General features: G+C 40.4%; 1 protein-coding gene across 6 annotated transcripts in view; it reads right to left on the reverse strand.

The window, feature by feature from the left end:
- The window catches only part of PITPNM3 (PITPNM family member 3), a 62,776-nt gene that overhangs the window by 25,917 nt on the left and 16,666 nt on the right, over window positions 1-20,193 (reverse strand). For 3 of the 6 annotated variants that reach the window (XM_061363266.1, XM_061363267.1, XM_061363268.1), the window contains exons 3-7: window positions 17,768-17,875; window positions 12,387-12,463; window positions 10,956-11,191; window positions 4,167-4,356; window positions 1,888-2,007 (exon numbers count right to left, since the gene is read on the reverse strand). In XM_061363266.1, the coding sequence (XP_061219250.1) occupies window positions 1,888-2,007; window positions 4,167-4,356; window positions 10,956-11,191; window positions 12,387-12,463; window positions 17,768-17,875 (731 nt within the window). Of the gene's footprint in view, window positions 1-1,887; window positions 2,008-4,166; window positions 4,357-4,683; window positions 4,729-10,955; window positions 11,192-12,386; window positions 12,464-17,767; window positions 17,876-18,656; window positions 18,906-20,193 lie in introns of those variants that run through there. The other 3 variants (XM_061363269.1, XM_061363270.1, XM_061363271.1) reach the window with 3 other exon arrangements.

Consider the following 20,193-nt stretch of genomic DNA (forward strand, 5'->3'; position numbering starts at 1 on the left):
CCCCCTACTCCTTTACATTTTCTCCACCACTGCTCACTACACCTGTATTCTCAGATGCAGCATTATGCCAGGTATTACACTGCTGAAGTGTCATTGGAACACTCTTCACAATTTGTAATAGCAAGTGAAAACAGACTTTATCATGCTGAGTACTTTTAAGCAATTTGCAAAGACTGTAAAATCCAGCTAGACAACACAGAGAATGTGAGAAAGAGTGCAAGGTTTAACAGATGAGGACTAAGGCACAATGGGTCAAGAGACTTGGCCAAAGTCACACATACAGACTATGGAAAACATGCTGATTGAATCTGTTTCTCTGAATCTATAGAACGAACAAGTTCCCAGGTCATTTATTTCCCATAACCTCACGCAGTACTGGAGCACATCAGCAGCCCTGTGCACATGGGGTGAGATTTCATGCCAAGAAGAGATGTTGAAGAACCTAATCTGTTCCCCACAATCGTGCTGTGAGTTGCAGAAAAATGTAAGACGCAAGCAGCATATGATCTATGAGATGAACCTCCCCACACTGTTGCATCTGTACAGTCTTCCATAACCAAGAGGACCTCCTGGCTTCTGTGACAAGTGAATAATTAATCTTATTCCCAAGAACAGGGAACCCAGGAACTATAGTTAGTGCCAATTCTGGAGCTGTTCATGTGATAGTCTCCTGAAGACTGAGTTGGGAACAAATTCATTTTACACATTACTGCCATTCAATAGCGAAACTCTAAGACCAGGAAAGTCAAAGGAACTATACTCCCTCAAGCCTAATCTAAACTCTTCAGTTTCACCAGTAGCCCTCGCACAATCAACCCCACTATAGGACTGGGATTCGGGAAGACCATTTTCCATTTACTTTGCTTGCAATGCACTGTTGTCAGCGCCACTGCTACCAAAGGCTGACTGCTAGGAACCCAGAGCCATGTTATTAACATTGAGTCATTCTCCTTCCTTCCTGGAAACATTTAGAAGATGTCTCTTTGCTCAAGAGTACTCACATATTCTCAACATAGCTCTCGTACACACATGGCTCTCAAATGAACCAAGCTGGATTGTATCACTGAGCACATTTTTGAGGAGAAATGAACAAAAGAATCAAGAGATGAAACAATTTGGCCAGGGTCACAAAACCAGCAAAGAACAGAGTGTGGGCACCCCATTCAGTGTCAACTCTAATACTGCACCCCCCTTCCCATAGCCACTTGAATCTAAGTACGTAAGATTAGCTGAACTTCAATTTTCTTTCTTAAGTGTTGAACACAATAGTGAAGCTTGCATGTTAGCATTACTTTTTAAGAATGTATTTTCACTATTAAAAAGTCTTTCCTGGCTCACAGTTAGAACTAATACTCTCTTCCTTCCAAATGTAGCACTCCTATAGACACTGTTATGCTCAGTGGTCTATTCACAAATACCCAGGGGACTTGCACTCCTTACCAGGAAGAAGGCTTTCACCAGTCGTTAAAGTTTATTCTTGAACACATGTTAATGCTAGACTACCCCCAGACAGTAGCATAAAGAATTCCAGACCCTCCGTGAACAAATTAAAACCAAATGTATAAAAAGAATGATAAAAGAACCTGGCAGAAACAGGAACCTGCCAGAGATTACTGAGAGGGTGTGTTTGCATCTACAGCTAGGGATACAATAAAGGGCACTTGGTAACCCTACTTTAAAGATTTACAGATAAAGCCTTCAGTAATGATTCTGTGTATCATAAAATTGAAGCTGCAGACTTAAATTTCAGACAGCAATTTTCTGATATATGAGAAAATCCCACACTATCATGGCAATTTACCAAATCCTTAAATTTTCTCTGGTTTATATGGAGCTGATTTCCTCCAGGGAATGAATCTATAGGGGTTCAGCTGGGTGTACTTTCACCTGGATGCTGCTGATGCTTCCTCTCCTGCTATTGTTCCGACTCTCATCAGCTGTATTAGAATTGTAGCAAATGGCATCAAAGCCCAAAATGCCTCCAATGCAGTCACCAATGAGGCACACCTGAGGAAATAAAAATATTTTTTTGGGACATGGAGCAAGTATTTTAGAAGAATCAAAAAGCATCACAGCACTGCAGAGGAGCTGCTGCCTTTACAGCCCTGTTGCTGGGTTTTTTTACACCTGGGTTCCTATTGCAGCTGAAAACACTTTCCCCCCATTCCTTTTATCTCCAGACATATGCTGTATGCCAAGAATATCTGTCCCAGGGACTATTTTGACCCACTGGGAGTGGTTGCTTGCAGCCAGATCCCAGCTTGAAAAGTCCAGCTCACCAAGCAACCAGTCTCACAAAGACTTCAAGCCACTTACATTTCCTTCAGAGTCATACACGGAAGAGAATCTCAACAGATGAAAACCAGATTGATATTCCCCTGTCAGGACAAGGGAATGGAACTTTTAAATGAGGTATTAAGCAGAGATTCACTCTTGCTTCACAGTTAATATAAACATAGAAGCTGCCTTCAAAGTATGGACCTGACAGTTAAAATACATGGAGTAGTAAAATTAGGAATTCAATAGAGTAATTTTACGGCACACTAGAATCTACCTCACAAGCCAATTCCACTGAACACCTCCCCATCCCGAACAAGATGATTCCTTCTCCCTGCTGCCATGCCAGTGTCTGAGGATAAGTAATAGCTGTATTGCTTTTCTCCTTGATAACAACCCCCATGGTTAAAGGTTCCAGCAACCCCCCCTCTCCTATTCTCAAACAGAAACAAATGGCTAGTCTACTGTTCCCAAGTCCAATTAATTTAACAGAAGACATCATCTCTTCTTACAAACCTTAACTTGCTTCTAGCCTTAATTCATCTTGGCTACAACACTAACCTACAATTTTTGGATGACAGCATGCTGTGCATGATTTCTTCAAAGTGATGCATGTTAGGAAAAAAATGAGTGCTTCAAGATGCACTTAGGGAAAAACCTCAAAGTTCTCTTAGTGCACCTCCACATACTGTGCTTTTTTAATTGAGTACATTTCCTGGGATAAAACCATTAAAAATTATCAAAATACATTATGGTAAGATTAAGGTAACATCTCTCATAAGACAATTCTGGTTCTAAAGTTGTATACAATTCAATAGCATGCTGATTTACTCTCAGATTTTCAGAGTTGTACACCGCATAACAACATCCACAAACAACTGAAAATTATATGATACAAGTAATCTTAATAAAATTAACAGCATATTTTGTGCAGGATTAATAGTATATCCTTTAATATACCATTCCATTTCTAATCCTCATTATTATTGGCATTAAGGTAATGGAGTTAACTTGTTCCAGATACATTATAAAACCAGAAAGGCAATCTCTCATCTAATAAACTTACAATACAAGTGGTCAGAAGAGACCAAAATATGAAAGGAAAGATTTACACAGGGTGGGGGTCAGGTGATATGGCATGTATTTCGAAAGTACAGGACTTGATCAGAGGCAGAGTTGAGATTTGCAATGACCAAAGCAAAGCACTGTAGACAGCACAGAGAATTCACTTCCATTTTAACAATGCTGGTAATTGTTGACGGTGAAAATTCTGTGGAGCATACATGGGTCGTGCAGACTTTTCCATTTAAAATATTTACAAGGTTTGTAAAACACACCAAGTAGACTATTTTGTAACTTCTTTACTGTCAATTGTTTTATTATTACTGTGGTGGAGGGAAAAAAATAAATAGTAATAGCTAAATATTGGATTCCTTGTGCTCTTAGTCAGTGATATCCCAACTAGCTGATAGCTATAGCAGGTGTATGAGAAACTCTGTAACAGATTATCATTTGTCTTGTACTGGCATGCTTGTTCAGTGCTTAGCATACCACACCTAACTGCACAACTAAGGTTCTCACGCATTTACCAGAATTCATACCAATACTTGGCAACAGCTTAGGGGTCAAACTAATTGTGGGAGAAGGTATAGCACCTTCTACCGATTGAGTAAGTCCAGGTTAGATAATGCACGGAATTCCAGAAGTGTCTTTCTCATGCTGGACACTGAGAAGGCATTTTGCTTAGATCATCCTATGCTAACATTCATTCATCATGTTCTGCAGTATTGTCCCACACTCATAACTCAAAGACTTCAACACAATGGCTTAAAAACCCCCAGCCTTGTTCTGAAGGAATTTTACTTTGATGTGAGAGAAAACAGTCCTACCTGTCCATTAAAACCAGCCCCATCTGTAGATTTGAGAAATTCATTGTAAACTTGATTGGCTCTACTGATCACCATGGCAACTGCATCCTGGTATTGAGGGGATGAAACAGCCAGCAATGGCAAGGCAGCCAGTGGGATGTGGTCTTCACTGCTGCTGAGACAGCTCTCATCATAGCTGTAGGGATTTAGGCTGGAGAAGGACAGTCTCTCGTCAGGAAAAATGCAAAAGGCAGCACACAGCATTTGAGAATGAACATGTTGCTTATTAACAGAAATGGGTTGGGCTATTGCAGTTCACAATGAGCAAATACAGGAAGAAATCATTTTCTCACAGAATTCAACTGCTTAAAAAAAAAAATCAAGGAGTTACTGCTTTATGTGAATGAGATCATGCTAGAAGGCATTTCTGTAGTTAAGAATACTTGGTGCACTTTTTCTCACATAAAAGTAGACATAATTTAGAAGAGCAAAGAGATTATTCCATTTCAGCTTTTTTTTCCCCCATATAACAACTTACAACATCAAAGATCAGGATCCAATCATCACAATGGAATATTGCTTCCTAGAACACAAGTGTAATAGATTTATTTTTCAAAAGCATGTAAAAACATTTTTCTCAGTGTCTTATCTTTTCAAAAAGATGGAACAAAGCTGCACACAAATCATATGTATGTTTGTATATCATATGTATACGTTTGCATAGTAACACTTTGCAAAAGGGGTGGCTAGACTGAAAATGCAGGCTTAAATTTGATAGGTTGTAAGCTTTATTTCAGTGTACCCTGCAAGTTTCCAGGTAAATCTGCCAGTTGTGTTTTGACTGATTTTTATTGATGAGTGGGGAAAACAATTCAGAGAGCTAAAGATGCAAGGCACTTTAGCGTGTGCCAGAATCTCTTACAGTAAGTTGACTGTCCTTTAGAGATTAAAGGAAAATCAGCTTATCAAAAAAGTATTCAGCTTATCAAAGGTTTATGCAAAGGCACAGGTAGGTAACTTCAATGCTATTTGCATTCACTTGCTTTGGGAACTTGGTGAGCTATCACAATATTAAAAAGCAAGCTGCCTGAAACAGAACTAGTCTATGTGTTTTCTAAAACCTGCATCCTTGAGACTATTACCGGGGTAACGAAGAACAGAAGACCTGCAATGCTCATGCATGGAAGCTGGTCTGTGTTCACGTCCTGAGCCTCACTGACCATTTCCACATTTGTCTCTTGCTGAAGCACTCCAGTGATTTGGCATTTTTCATCCAAAGCAGTGTAACAGCTTCTATGTCCTGGAGCCCAGGTGCTCTGCCAAGCAATGTCAGTGTACCAATAAAACAGCTTCATTTCGCCAGCTGATCAGATCACTCAAGTGCACAGAGATGTAGTTACAAATACTAACTCTCAAAAATGAAAAATGAACCTTAAAAAACTACATGAAAAGGCCTCATTTACTACAACAACTGGCAGATAACACCTCAGAAAGGGAAAGGGAGAAACACAAAAGGAAAAAACTTAAGTGAATGCATATGTTTTCACAATAAAAGTAAAACGCAAACAATATTCACAACAACACAAAACAGAGTCAGTGGGGGAAAAAACCAAGCTAACAGCTATTTATTTTTTGTGGGTAAATGGACATAGATCAAAATGAGGAATTATTGTCTAGACAACTCATCACAATTAACTGGCTTAGAAATGAGAGCCTGGATTTTTCAATTCCAATATCTTTAATATATTTTATTGTAAAGGTTGCAACCGCACAGCCATCTGTTATTACTGTAGACACAACACAAAAGGAAGAAAGCTCCAGACCACTGAAAGACTGTACGAAAGAGATGAAGTTGTTTATACTAGGGGACATACTAAAGATTAGCGCTGAAACTAATAGGTAGAATACCAGCGCTGGAGCTGAGAAGCCTGTCTTATCTTGATGTATTGGCAGGACACTGAGGGAGGCCCTTCCCAAACCACAAGCTTGGAAACACCCACACCTGAAAGGCTGCAGATGGAAAGGGAATTCAGAAGGAAGGAGCTGAAATCACTGAGTGTAAGAGTCTGACAGATAAAGTCACCAGTTTTAGGACCTAACACCTCCCTGAGAAAAGGCAGCAAATGACCAAGCTGCAAGACAGAACTGGCCATCCATGCTGGGTAAGAATAAACCTGACCCACAGGGAAGAAGTGATTGATGGGAGAGTGGCATCTGCCAGCAGGGGTAACTGAGATCGCATCATGGAGATGGGGGGAAGGGGTTATTCAACCCATGGGGGAGGAGGCAGGAAAGGAGGAACAAGGGAATAAAAGCATATTCTGAATGCAGAAAGCATCTGGCTAGATGCAGATCAAGACAAAACACGGATCTCTCCTCTAAACTTTCTCAGGCCAGAAGTCCCTGACCATGGCAGAGGTGAGAAGAAAAAGCAGAGGGGAGACCAACCCCTATGGTGGTACCTACCTGGGTAACTGTCATACAACTGTTTTTGATGTTACGTTTTAGCTACCTGCGCTCCATGCTGACAGTCCCAGGGACCTGCTATTGCTGTTTCTGAATGCCAGCATATGCATTTACCACTTCCACTTTCAGGATAAAAGGTAAACAAGGAATAGAAAATACACATCTCCATACTCTTTCTAATTAAATTATAAAAGTATTTTAAAAATTGATTAGGAAAATGCAACCCCAAGAACTTCCATTACAGGACCCACCACTGCATAAGGAGCAGGCAAGGGGCTGAGCATTCCAAAACTCATCCAACAACACTTTCATCTCATTTGGTTATTCATACACTTAGTTTCCTATTTCAGTGCTTGCTTCCTAAATGTAACTTTTGTTTCGGCCTTTTCCTTCTCTCATTCTCTCCTCACCCCAGTTTGCAATTACTGTTCTCCTGTTTGGCTAATACTGTAATTTAGGAGCTCTCCTCTGAGGTGTGAATCAATGTATGCTCATCAAACCAGATTAAGACTATATGAAAGCTATAAAAAGCCTAACAGTTGATCCACTATGGTATATTTTCTCCCTGAAATGGAAGGAGATGGCTCTCAGCTCATCTAGCTGGAAGAAGAATGTACCCCTCAGTTTTAACCCTTTTCTGTCCTTAGCCGCAACGACAGAGAACTGTGAAGGGAAATCAGTCAAGCATTATAAATTTACACAGGTTGCATAAACAGTGTCTTTCTGATTGATATGAGAGATACAACAAACTGAAAGTGATGGGAGCAGACTGGATTAAACAATATTAAATATTTATGAGATGGAGTGATTTTTCACTGAAAGATCCCTTTCCTTTAAGCCACTATTTACAAGGCAGGGAGGAGAACAGCATATGTGGATTCGGATGAAAAGTCCTGGTGGACTCCCTATGAAGCAAAGAACTCAGCACATGAACACAGCTGAATTCAAACAGAAGGCTGCACTACCTTGGCACACACTATGCCTGCACATTCAGAAAATGGAGAATACATTCAAACCAAGCAAGAAGTCTTGTACTGCTGCTTAGTCAGTCATCTGGCTCACCCTCAATGAAACATTATGGGAATTAAAAAAAAACGCTTCTTCCCCACAGTTTGCTAAATGGAATGTTTGCCACAAATCTGTGTTCCACAACTGCATTCTGGAGTTCTAGCTATGAAAGCTGCTGGCATGAAGCTGCCAAAATGTGAGAGCAGGGAATCATCTCTCTTTTTGTCAGCCCCAAATGGGTACATTACATGCAGCTCCACCCAAGACCATACCAAGGCAATACCAATCTTCTATCAGTGCTGGAAATGACTCTATGGGACATTCAAACATTCAGCTTGGCTGTTTTTCAGTCTGGCTGAATACTGTGTGCTGCAAAAAGAGGGAATACAAAAAACAGAGAAGGAACACAAGAGCTCTGTTCTTTTGGGCTGCCAGCACATGCCTCCCACTCTAACAGCTCTTCTTCCCAATAGTTGAGGCCTGCAGGCACTACATTACAGGATACCTAAGAGGCCCTACTGAGTCCTGTGTTAATGAATGTCCCAAATGGGCAAGAATTACCTCTCAAGCACTCTTTGATGCTTAATTTCCTCTCCTACAATCAGTCCTCTTGCTTGACAGGGCAGTGACTTGGACAGACTCACACCTCCTTTCCTGGTTGTTTCAGTGTATTCTCGGTTGTTGGGAACAATCAGGCGCACCTTCCACAGCCTGGTCTGCACCCTCCCACCTTTTCTTCCTATATGCCTGTCACAGCTTTAAATCCACCTAGTATTTCAGAACTTTAATATATTCCCCATCTCTACTCACTGTCACCTGGACAGCAAGTGTCACCGTTCCTGCATCTCATGATCCAAAACAGGGTTGTAGATCTCCTCAACTCTTCTGCAGATACTCAGTTGCCACAGTAAAGTCTCAGAATAGCTGTTTCCACTCCAGCTTTCCAAGAACATGCCTTAATCACAGTACATTTTTACTCCTGCTTCCCTTGAGCTTTTTTAATATAACCTAGGCTAGAGGCACAATCCAGAAAGCAGAAATCTTCCTGTTTCTTTCTCAGACCTTTCGTAAGGCCTTCGGTTAATGACAGAAAAAAATCCTCTTTATATCACTTTAGCCTTGTTTCTGTTCAACAAGTTGCTGAACAGAACTGAGGCACTGCCACACTGGTTTCTCATTACGGTCAAACAGGAAACTTGTTACAGACCCAGGAACAGTATCCATATCTCCTGATCCCCAAGTAAATAAATAAAATCACATTTCCCCAGATAAATAAAAAAAACCCAAACATATTTCCTGTCCTGAATGAGTTGCTACATGTAATTTTACACATCTCACAGCATTGCCAAAAAAGAGTGCTGTAACTGCCATACATCTTCTGTAATTGTTAAAATTAATAGCAATAATGCTTCTGCAAGGTGACAACAGCTTTCACATCAACATGCACAGGAGAACTTCCGAACCTATCGCTGTTGCTGCACAGTTAACCAGGCAGAGTTATGTTCAAGATGCGACAGCAAAGTAGCAGACCCGCCATCCCTGGAGGGATTTAAAAGACAAGTAGATGTGGCACCTGGAGACATGGTTCAGTGGTGGACTTCACAGTGCTGGGTTAACAGTTGGACTCAATGAACTTAAAGGTCTTTTCCAAGTGAAATGACTCTATGATTCTATGAAATACTAGACCAAGCAGGTCTTGGAGATGCAGTTGCTAACTACTCTAGCTCTGAAAGTTGCATTTAGTATTTCATAGTACTTATTTTTGTATCAAAATATTATCAAAACTTTATACAAAACAATAATTTTCAAATGCAGAAGTGACTACCAAGAACCTCAGAAAGCCACTAGACTTTAATGCCAATGCGATCTGATGAACTATCTCTTCAAGGCAGATGCTAAGAGGCATGTACTACACCATTTTTGTGAGAATTTTCTTAACTACTCCTCCAGAAAACAACTTCCCCTCAAACTCTCCCCAAATTCCAAATCCACACAATCTTTTTTTTTAAGTTAATAAGCAGCTTCCCAAATTGAAATCATTATCTCTGCTTCATATACCAAATAGTGTTTCCTAGCATAACCTGGTCTCAGACAGAAACAGAACCTGACAGCTGGAAATGTTAATGTGAATGTCATGTAGCATAACCATATTACAGCTCAGTGTCATTTAAGTTTGCGGAGTTATGCTAGCTGAGAAATTTACTCATTTTATCAATGACAAGATGTTTGAGGCATTCTTGCCTAGTGCTCTTCATTAAAGAGCAGATCCAGTATCTATTGTAATGCAGTGCTCCCTCCCAGTTGCTCTCTAGAAGCTCTGACATGGGATCTATCTAATTTTATGCAAGTGAAATACCAAATTGATTAAAACAAACCACTCATCTCTTGTGTTCGTAAGGACAATCTTGTGAGTGCCATCTCCATTAACATCAGTTATCAAATGGATCTGCTCGGACAGGAAATTCCATCAAAGTGAACAGACCCTCTCACTATGCACGTAACCAAATCCTAGTTGTACTGTGAAGTGAAGCTTTCATTAACCAAAAGCTTTGTTTCCTAGAGATGCACCATTTGTAGCGCATGTAATTCTGTATATGGCATTCTTATAGATGATGCTCTTTAACCAAGAACACACCTTAAATCAGTCTTGGTTTAGAGATTTATTTCTGTTCTCAATTTCTAGTGCAAAGCAGTTTATCGAAATTGGTCCAAGTTTCTCAGCAGTGCTTCACAACCTCCACTTTATTCCTAAACCAATGTTAGCAATATGAAATTTTTGTTTCTAAACCAGAAAGCATTAAAACTATCAGGAGGATTTTCTGTAACATCCTGTCCCTTTAATGGCCAACTAATAAACAGATGAAATAAGATAGTCAAATGTCAGCTGGCACATCCACAGGCAGATCTAGCTATGTTTCAATTTTAAAATAAGATAGAAATTACTGATTTTTTGGGGTCACGCTGGGGGTGGAGTGGGAGGGTGTGGAAAGTTAACAGTTATCACAGTTCCTTCTGTGCAGATTTCTTCTGGATATTTTTGTTCTGTTGGACACACACGGACACCACTCTGCAGCGCACCAACGGGTTTGGTGGGGTTTTGTAGTTGATTTTATCTAACAGCAGCAGTTTTAGTTTGTTTTTGTTGGTTTTTTTTAGTTTTTCAATTTTTTAAACAAATACATTCACTTAGAACAGGATGAAAGATCATTCCAAGTCTTGCAGTAAGCAAAGGATTAAGAAGGATTTGCAACATTTCATTATGAAAACGACAGGTCACAGAAAGCCATTTGAAACCATACTGCAAAGCCAAACATTAGGAAATGCAAATCAACTTACTTGGAAACAAGAGAGAAAGCTGCTGAACAGATTGCTGGGCAGGGAACAAGCCTGATTAAAATGTGTCCCAAAGCAGCAGGGAAATGGGCTCTGGTGACTTTCTCAAACACAGAACTGAAGGTGTTAATGTCTGCCAGCTTGCTGCTGTGGTCTCCACCTCCAGTGTCTAAGATGTTACCCCCATGTAGGATTAAAATTAGCACATGAGTTTTGCAGTTCTGGTGCTGGACTCCTTCCTGTGAAAAAACAGGGAATAAGATGGGAGGAAGCATTTTTATGGATAAGGTTGGTATACTTGGTGTCAACATTTGCAGTGATTTTTTTCCCCCATACACTGTGATCTTTGCCATCACTAGGGGTGTGTGTGGGGGGGAGGTTGTGCCCTGTGCTCCATTTAATTCAAGCATGTCTTAACCAGGTAGAGCATACTGTGCTTTGCCAGAAAAACCTTGCAACACAGACATAGGTTTCAACAAAGATAATAGGTCAGCTCTGTGTACATCAAAAGCTATTTTAAATACATTGAGACTGGAGAAGAATTCCAAAATCCACAGACAAACAAACATCTGTCTAGGTATGCCCTGAATGAGGCTGCTGCATTTACTGGAAAGCTTCTAACTCAAATCGTTACAGATTCTAAAAAGACAAATTTTTTTGGCAATGAAAACATCCACCTAAAGCAGAAAATATAGTTATCGCAGCCTTTTGAGATTAGCAACTTCTGATTAAAAGGAAAAATGGGGCTAATGTACCCACACATTTACTGAAAGAGCAAAAGATGTCTAATTGCTGACATCCATAAACCTCACAAATATATTTATGAATATGAGAATATACACATAACACAGAAAATAATCAGTGTGCTCCATAGAATAAACAAGATGTTACCTACTTGAGACTGGAAAAACATTTTGAATGTCTCACAACTCCACTTTTTTTTTTTTTTTTTGCTTCTTTACCTCTTGAAATTTATGTGCACTCAAAGAAGAACTCAGTAATACATTAAAAGATCAGGAGATTCTTTTGGTTTTAAATCTTGACTGCCATTTTCTTCTTTGCTTTGGATCATTTTATTTCCTCACCAAATGTGAACACAGACATAAAAATAACAGTAACATTTCTTGTAATTGTCTGAGAATTGTGAATTGCTGGACTGTAGGAGCAGGAATTCTGTTACTATCAATTCATGACTGCTGCTGAGTCTGCTTCACAAAACCTTCAGAGAACTGGGCCGTATTTCCACCTAAATTAATTATGCAATGTCTAAAAAGCTTACAGTGATTTTTAGCGATTGCATGTGCACCTACAGAAAAATGGACAGACACACTAAGCCACCAAATGGGTTGATAATTCTGTAATACAATATGAGAATATTTCTGCATATCTACTTCTTGGAAATCAGCACAGCTTGTTTTAGGGAAACAACCTCACCTCATTGTCCTCGTGTATTTCAATACTGCCTTGCGCTGGGAACCTTTGTTTTCTTAAAGAGGCTCTATATAAATCACCTGAAAGGAAAAGAAACATGATTGATCACATAAAATATTTGGCTGCCTCACTTTCTGCAGACATCATAGAGGGAAGGCACATTTCTAGTTTCAAGACAGAAAGATCTGTTTTCACAGGAAATCCCGAGGACAAACAGGACAATACACAAGGTTTCTTGCAGCCCTGCATACTAGAGGCTCTTCTATTCTTAACAGCAACATTTAGAATAAGATTCAAGTCCCTATACAGAGGTGTGTAGTAGCAGTACGGTTGCCATTGGTCACCTGCACCTTTCTGGAGAGCAGCAGCAGGAGTCATCTCAGTTTCTTCATCACCTCTGCTCATCCCATTCAGGTATCTTAAATAGTCTGGTATGTCTTAAACGGCACTAAGCACCTACACATAGGCAAGTGAATTAAGCCTTCAAAGTTCTCCAAAGTCCTTCAGGATCCAGCTCTTCCACAACCTCTGTGACTACCTGCAAAACTCCCAGAAGTAACTGCAGTGCTTCATTATAAGGATGCTAAATAGGAGTAACAGAGCACAGAGCAAAAGACAGTTTCTCCTCAGAAAACCTTATGACCTGAAAAATAGGAAGTGACATTGCCAAGAAACACAGTGCTTTGCTAATACAACATACTGCAACATCCCACTGAAGGGGAGTCACTTCATCTGAAGTCATGGGGGGCAGCTCTTTAGGGAGGGAAAAAGTGCTCTTCCCTTGTACAGACAGTGATGAAATTCCAGATAAGATGAAAATCCTTCTCTCTCTGTAACACCTCCTCCTCTTCCCTCTCAAGGCTTTGAAACCCTTCTGAATCTCAGCACCAGAAATCTGTAATTTAAAACTTCAGCTGAATACAATGTCAGCCTTAAAATTCTACTCATCTCACATGGGTTAGCTGTCTGGGAGCCCTTATACCCTCCATCACAGATGCAAGTTTTAGGAGTTAATGAGAGAAGACTGTACTAAACAGTAATACCAAAGTAGTTCACTGACAGCTTTCTGAATTAAAACACATTTTCCTCTATTTCTTCCAACACATCAGAAGAATATAAATGCACCACATAATGCTATAGATGAGTCAGTTTACTTTGGGGAAGGAGAGAGGGGGCCATTCTGAGTTCACACTGTGCTTGTGGTTCCACTGCATTTGACGTATGTTCATAGGCAGCTTGCCAGGCCCTAACAGCAGACTGTGATTTTCATCTCACCAAGAACTCTGAGTAAGCAGGGTCTGGCCAAGTTATTCTAAAAGCACTGAATTTAGTCCAAAACACATTTCAGACTCTCTCTACTCTTCTGCATTAGGATTGAGAGCTAATTCTAGCACAGATTCTACCACTATAATTTCTTGTAGCCACTAGAAATTTATTTAACTTCTGTGGCTATATTTCTCTGTATTTATAAGAAAAGTAACTATTCTTGCCTTTCTGGCAGGTAAGGGTTTAAAGGATTAGTCATGAAATACTTGTATAAAACAAAACAACACAACAAAACCCAAAACACTAGAAAACAAACCCAACATTAACAACACACACCCACAGACCATGAACTTCCACCGAATGCAATTGTTTTCTGGAAATCTCTGCAATTTGAAACTGCTTCTGATTAATACACTTCTAGTGTGGTTTCCAAAGGTCTGCTTGAAAGACTCACTTTCTTCCGAAAGTCATCATGTGAAAGCTCACAAGAGAACCAGCACCACAGAAACAATAGTTCTGTGCCACGAAAAAGTATTATTCAGGGCCACGAGACCCCACCTGATAGTGAAGCACAACACTTATCTTCAAGAGAATACTGAAACAAGAAACCCAGGACTCCTCAACCAATGTTCCCAAACCTCTGGTTATTGTCAGATTACTTGTGTACTGTTCCCTTGAAAATCTTGTCCTAAAGATACACTTTTAGAAAGTGGAGAGGGTGGTTTGCCTTTTCCCTAATGCATCAAATGCCAGGTTGCAGGATAGTCCCTTGCTTCGCACACACACACATGCCATAGATAACTGGACATTAGGATTCCAGGCATTGTTTTAATCACAACCTCTATTCTATTATTAAGGTAACCCTCTACCATAAAACTGGGCTGCTTTCAAAACTGCTTTTCACTTTGGTTGAGAAAAAGAAAGAAAAACGCTACTCAAGTTGCAGTATTATTGATGAGAGAAGCACGGCCGGGCAGCTCAGGTGCCGGCAGCACACTAGGTCTGCTTTTCTTTCAACCATAAAAACGTGCACAGCTCATCTCTCATCAGAGCCCTGCCACACTGCCAGAAGTCCAGGCTGCAGTAATGTCAGAGTATACACTGCTCTGCTTTGAAAGTGTGCACCCAGAAGCACAGCGGTACCAGAAAGACACTGAGGCAAAGGAGAGCCAGGGCCAGATGGCTCTGTGCTGATGTGCAGAGATCTTCAGCACTGTGCTGCCCAAAGAACAAACCTGCCTGAAGTCAAAGTAGTCCCACATTGGGGATGCAGGGGGCTGTCTGGCATGTGCAGCATTTCAAGAGATTCGATGACTGTATAATGTGGAAGATAATTGGATTTTGGCTCTGCATAGATTCAGCTTTATTGTTTAGGTTAAATACCAGAGAGTTAAATAAGTGGGGGTCTTCTCTGTCTTGATAAGCTAATGCTCTGTAGGAGACAGAAATGGACAGCATGACCTTCTAGAAAAAAACTACAAAAATTCAATTAGGCATTGAAATGAAACTGATTACAAAGAAATTACGTGGTTTCCTATTTACCGGAAAGGTTTCAATGAGGTAAATAATAGCAAGGTTTTGCTGGACCCAACCTCTCCCTGAGGACATTATCAACATTTTACAGATTTTTCCTGCTGTCCTGATTCATACCATCATTATACCAAGTTTTGCTAATTGTATCATTATGTAAATTACAGTGACAAAAAAGGTACTCAAATCCCATCCGGTCAGAAACCAGCGCCTTATTGTAGTTTACATTGTAACAGCTAGTGATGCAGTCAGGGAAGGTCAGGGTGGGATAAGGTGAAAAACTTCCTGGTTTTTTGTTTTATCTTGGTTTTTAGTTACCCTGCAGATGCATCAGCTACAGAGGCCACCAGGATTCACTAATCTGGCAGAAGGAGAGGAGGTGCAGGAATAGGAGAGCATGCTGAAATCTCAGTCCTCGGGGTCAGCTCCTCTGCAGGCACCCCAACCAACTGATCAGGAATGGGAAGGTGGTGGTAGCGAGCAGTTCCACCTGCTGTCCTCATGTCCAAGTTCATGAAAGCAACCAGGTTTCCAAACACACTGAGAGCTTTCACAAACCCAGCTTTTGTTTTAATGCAAACCACTGAAAATCTCAATCTAGACACAGCTGCTGAGACAGCTCTGGCTCGTATTACTGAGCTGAGCAAATTCTTCATGCTATTTAGTGAACCTGCCCTACTGGCATTGCATTGGTTTCCTTCAGGCTACAAATCGGAAAGCAAATTCCTAGTATCTTTTTTTCCCAGGTGCTTTCTCAGCCCAGCAGCATGGGAGAATGCAACAGTCACAATCAGTTGTTCTTCTAAGGTACAATGACCTCCCACTAAAAGGGTAAATAACTCACCTCTGCAAATGGGAACATCTTTTCCAGAGCTACCATGAGACATGTGGAACTAACTCACCTATCACAAAATGTTACACCTCCCACTCCCCCTGCTCTGCCTGCCAGAAGAGTGTTGAATGTACAATAGCACGGCAATAGAAAAAATAGAAGTAAAAAACCCCAAAACCCAAAAAGAATGATAAAAAAAATTTGCTAAATCACAAAACTATCTTGCAACAAAATCCCACTGAGGACAGAGAGAAAATAAATGTTTGGCATTTGATGGATTTAAGCCACAGCACTTTACCACGCTTGTAAAGGCAGCCTGATATAAAGAAAGAAAATGGTCTAACCTACCATGGGGCAGACTAGTGGAAAAGAACAAACATCTGACTAGGATGTAAGGTTTGGATCAGATTTTTGCTTCAGTGTATGCTCCTTCATGGTACCTAAGTGTGGTGGGTTGACCCACCTGGATGCCTGGTGCCCAGCAAAGTTGCTCTATCGCTCCTGTCCTCAGCTGGATGGGGGAGAGAAAATATAACAAAAGGCTCATGGGTCAAGATAAGGAAAAGGAGATAACTCACCGATGACCACCATGGGCAAATCAGACTTGACTTACGGAAATTAGTTTAATTTATTACCAATCAAATCAGAATAGGGTAGTGAGAAATAAAACCAAATCTTAAAACAAGATTTCTGAGAACATGAGGTACAGTTCAAACCTGTACTAAGAATCAAGCCAGGTCCTCTTCTTTTTAATTTTTTTCCAGACCGTTTCCAACATCCCTAATATTTTGCCATGTTAATTAGGGACGAATTTAGAGTAAAAAACCAATAGAACTTGCTTTAGGTACAAAGCATAAGGTGGTGACAGTCCCCAAAGAAAATTGGTATTTCCATTATCACACTCCCATGAGAAATTATGCCGGGTTTTGCCATCTGCTGTGCTATTACTAGCCATTTATAATGACAAATCCATCATGAGAAATATGTTCACATGCAGGCTGTAACATATGGTTTCTATTAACAAATGATAAAGAATATTGTAATACACTGCAGATGCAGCTTCACAAACTTTCTGTCTGAACAGAACAAAATTTGGAGAAAACAAACAGTAAATAGGAAATGCTGAACAGAGCACTCCATTTCAACCCAGCTGCCTTTTCCATCCTGCCACAAGCTGTCAGTCCTGGCTGGAGTATTCCACTGTACCAAGAAAGAGCAGCAATAGTACAGCCTGCAGTGAAAGGAACATTACTGTGGTCACGAAAAGGATGCATACCCTGGTTGATCAGCTCAACTACTTGTGCTATCATATGCAAACACCTTAGCCATTGTGAAATTTTCCTGCACTAGTACTGAGGTCAACTAAAGATGGAATTCTGTTAAAGGTGGTTCATGTTCATGGATGTGTGATGCTGGGCAGCTCGCAAAGCCAAGATATATCGGCACTGACCTGCATTGCCCACTCCTTGACAGCTGCATTTTTCTTTCACTTGTCAGAAAAATAAGAGGGGGGGTGTGGTGGTGAGAAAATGAGGGGTGAAGAGCAATAAAGCCTGCTGTGTGTATATGGAGACTGAATCACAGCTAATCTCCAAGTGCAATGGCAAGCATTTATTTCCCTGTGGTTGTTCATGCATTTCAGATTTTTCTGGATTCCCTCATACTTAATTTGCATGTGTGAGAGAAAAGTAATTGCTTTGGTAGTCACATTTTCTTGTTATCTTTAAATCAATATGTAAGGTAAGCTAAACATTACCTTCATTTTCTTCCAGCTTCCCAATTGTTTCTATCTGCTCAACAAGGTCATTTGAGTTCCACTGGCTCATGCCTATAAGAATGGCACTTTTTCCTTCCACCATCTCTTCTGTAGGAAGAAAAAGAACAGATTAAATTGCAGTAATGAACCAGACAAAAAAGACAGTGTGAGATGTAGTAACTGAGAGAGAAATAAACACTCATCATGTCTGCTAAAGGGAATACATAACAGGTTAGCATATGCAGGACTCCCCAGGAAAGTTCCCTGCTTACTGGTATGCCCTACAGCATACCTACATGTTTCATATATTGTGTATAGGGAAATCATGCAAAAGAGAAGACTATCTGAATTTTTGCTCTTACCTTGAGCAGTCCCTTAAAAATAAAGTTGATAATAAATCACTTGGAGTGTTGAATATCAAGTAACAGACCCAGTCAGAATTCTCCCCACTCCCCTCCAGAATTTTTTTTTTACTTTCTTTTTTTTACTTTTACTTCAGAACGCTCAAAAGCAGAGGAGAGGCACAAATGGACACACAGGCCAGTTTAAGGCTTTTGAAGCATGCTTTTTCCCCTTTTGTCAAAGCCACCTGTGCTACACAAAGCATTCAGTTTTCATCCAGGGACACAGAGGCATAATGGAATAGCACCAAGTGCACAGCACAGAGAACGGATCCCATCCAGGGAGGGTGCTAGCACATCTAAAGGCAGCTGACTCTTACTCAAAGACCTGGACTCTCCCTGTGGCTGTCACAGAACGTGGGGTTGTGCCTGAACCTGGAAAACCCATTCAGTTTCTCCTTGCCTCCAGTGCCTTGCCAGCAAAAAAGGGATGGCTCCACATCTTTCCTTCCATCCCTTGCCTGATCAAACTCAGAAAAGCTTCTTACCTTGTTCGCACACACATAGGGAAGTTTATATTGGCAGGACATCTGATACAGTATTTTCAGTGATCCACCATTTATGTGAGGAAAATCTGCTAGCACCAAGGCAAAAAAAAAAATAAAATCTAGTCTGTCTGAAGTTTCCACCATGGAAGAATAACTCAGTCCTGCTATGAACTGAGCACTTTCTGTCTAACTTACTGCATGCCCCATGGAAAGCAAGAAACAAAGGAAATTTGGGCAAAAGATAACAGTAAAACATCACTTCTCCCTTTCTCTATGGATTTCACTAAATTAAGTAGCTAGCCTGGGCAGATGAATCAACAGTCAGAACATGTACAGCTGCTCCATCTCAAACACAGGTGCTTGATTCTCTGTTTACAAGGCTGTCAGCCAGAAATGTCTTTGTTTGAGGAACTGGGGTTTGATCCCAGCTGTTTTTCAGAATGCAAAAGCAGCTCATTAATGTTATGTTTTAGTTGTGCCCATTGCTGTGCCCTCTGCCTCCCACTTCAGGCTGTCTCTGAAGTGCAAATTACACATGTAGATGTAGAGTTTGGGATAGCTTCCAAATTCTCCAATAAGGAAATACACTGCTCAACTCCAGCTGCATTGTGTAGGAAGTCCTTTCAGCTGTAAGAATATCAAGCAACAATGAGGACGAGAAGGTCAGAAATACAGGTGAGAAACATTACAGGAAATGTAATGCTGGTTACAGAATAAGGATATCAAGCTAGTTCATTTCTAGGAGGTGAAAACTACAGTCTCTCTCCTGGACAGGTTATCCTCACTCCAGCACAAACTCCTGCTGTTTCTCTGGTGCTATGTTTAATCCAGTGATCATGCCAATTACTTTAGCCCACACATATGATTTCCTCTACCAAAGATAGATGCTCCCTCATCACTCAGTGAGCTTCTGTTAGTTTCTTTTTTAATTCATTATGTATTTAAACTTCAGAGCAAGGCCACTGACAATGCCTGCTCCCAGCATAATGAACAGAAGAACTGAAATCTCAACAATCTCAAACAGGAAAGAGGCTATTTTTCTTTTCTATTTCCAACTTTTCCACTTGATAAAGCTTAAATTTCAACACATCTTAAACAACTTAGGCATGCTGTTCTAACTGAACATCCAACGGGAACAGAGCTCCATCTCTCATTCTCTTCATGCCTAGATGTCTCAAATACACATTTAATTGTGATCCACATAAGCAGTTTATCACATTAAATTATTATCTCTCACTAAAAGTCTGTTATTAGAGGACTAACAACTCAGTAACAGATGCCATTCATAATCTATACATAGCAGCCACTTTTTATTTCAACCAACACTTACAGAAAGGATAGCTACTGTCATCATAAGCATTTCAGACCACACAGACTGCTCCTGACGTTGAGAAATCAAGATTAATTAGCAGAGAGCTACCATAGCCTCTTTCATGAGTAAGAATCTTGAGAAGGCACACACAGAGCCTGGCTTGAAATACATACCACATATCTATTGGTTTCAGCTTCATAGGAACATAGTACTACTGAAGATGGT

Source organism: Neopsephotus bourkii, unplaced genomic scaffold, assembly GCF_033783945.1.
Source record: "Neopsephotus bourkii isolate Nb327-2 ecotype Australia unplaced genomic scaffold, CSIRO-AGI_Nbou_v1 NB_1154, whole genome shotgun sequence".
In the NCBI taxonomy this organism is placed as follows: domain Eukaryota; kingdom Metazoa; phylum Chordata; class Aves; order Psittaciformes; family Psittacidae; genus Neopsephotus; species Neopsephotus bourkii.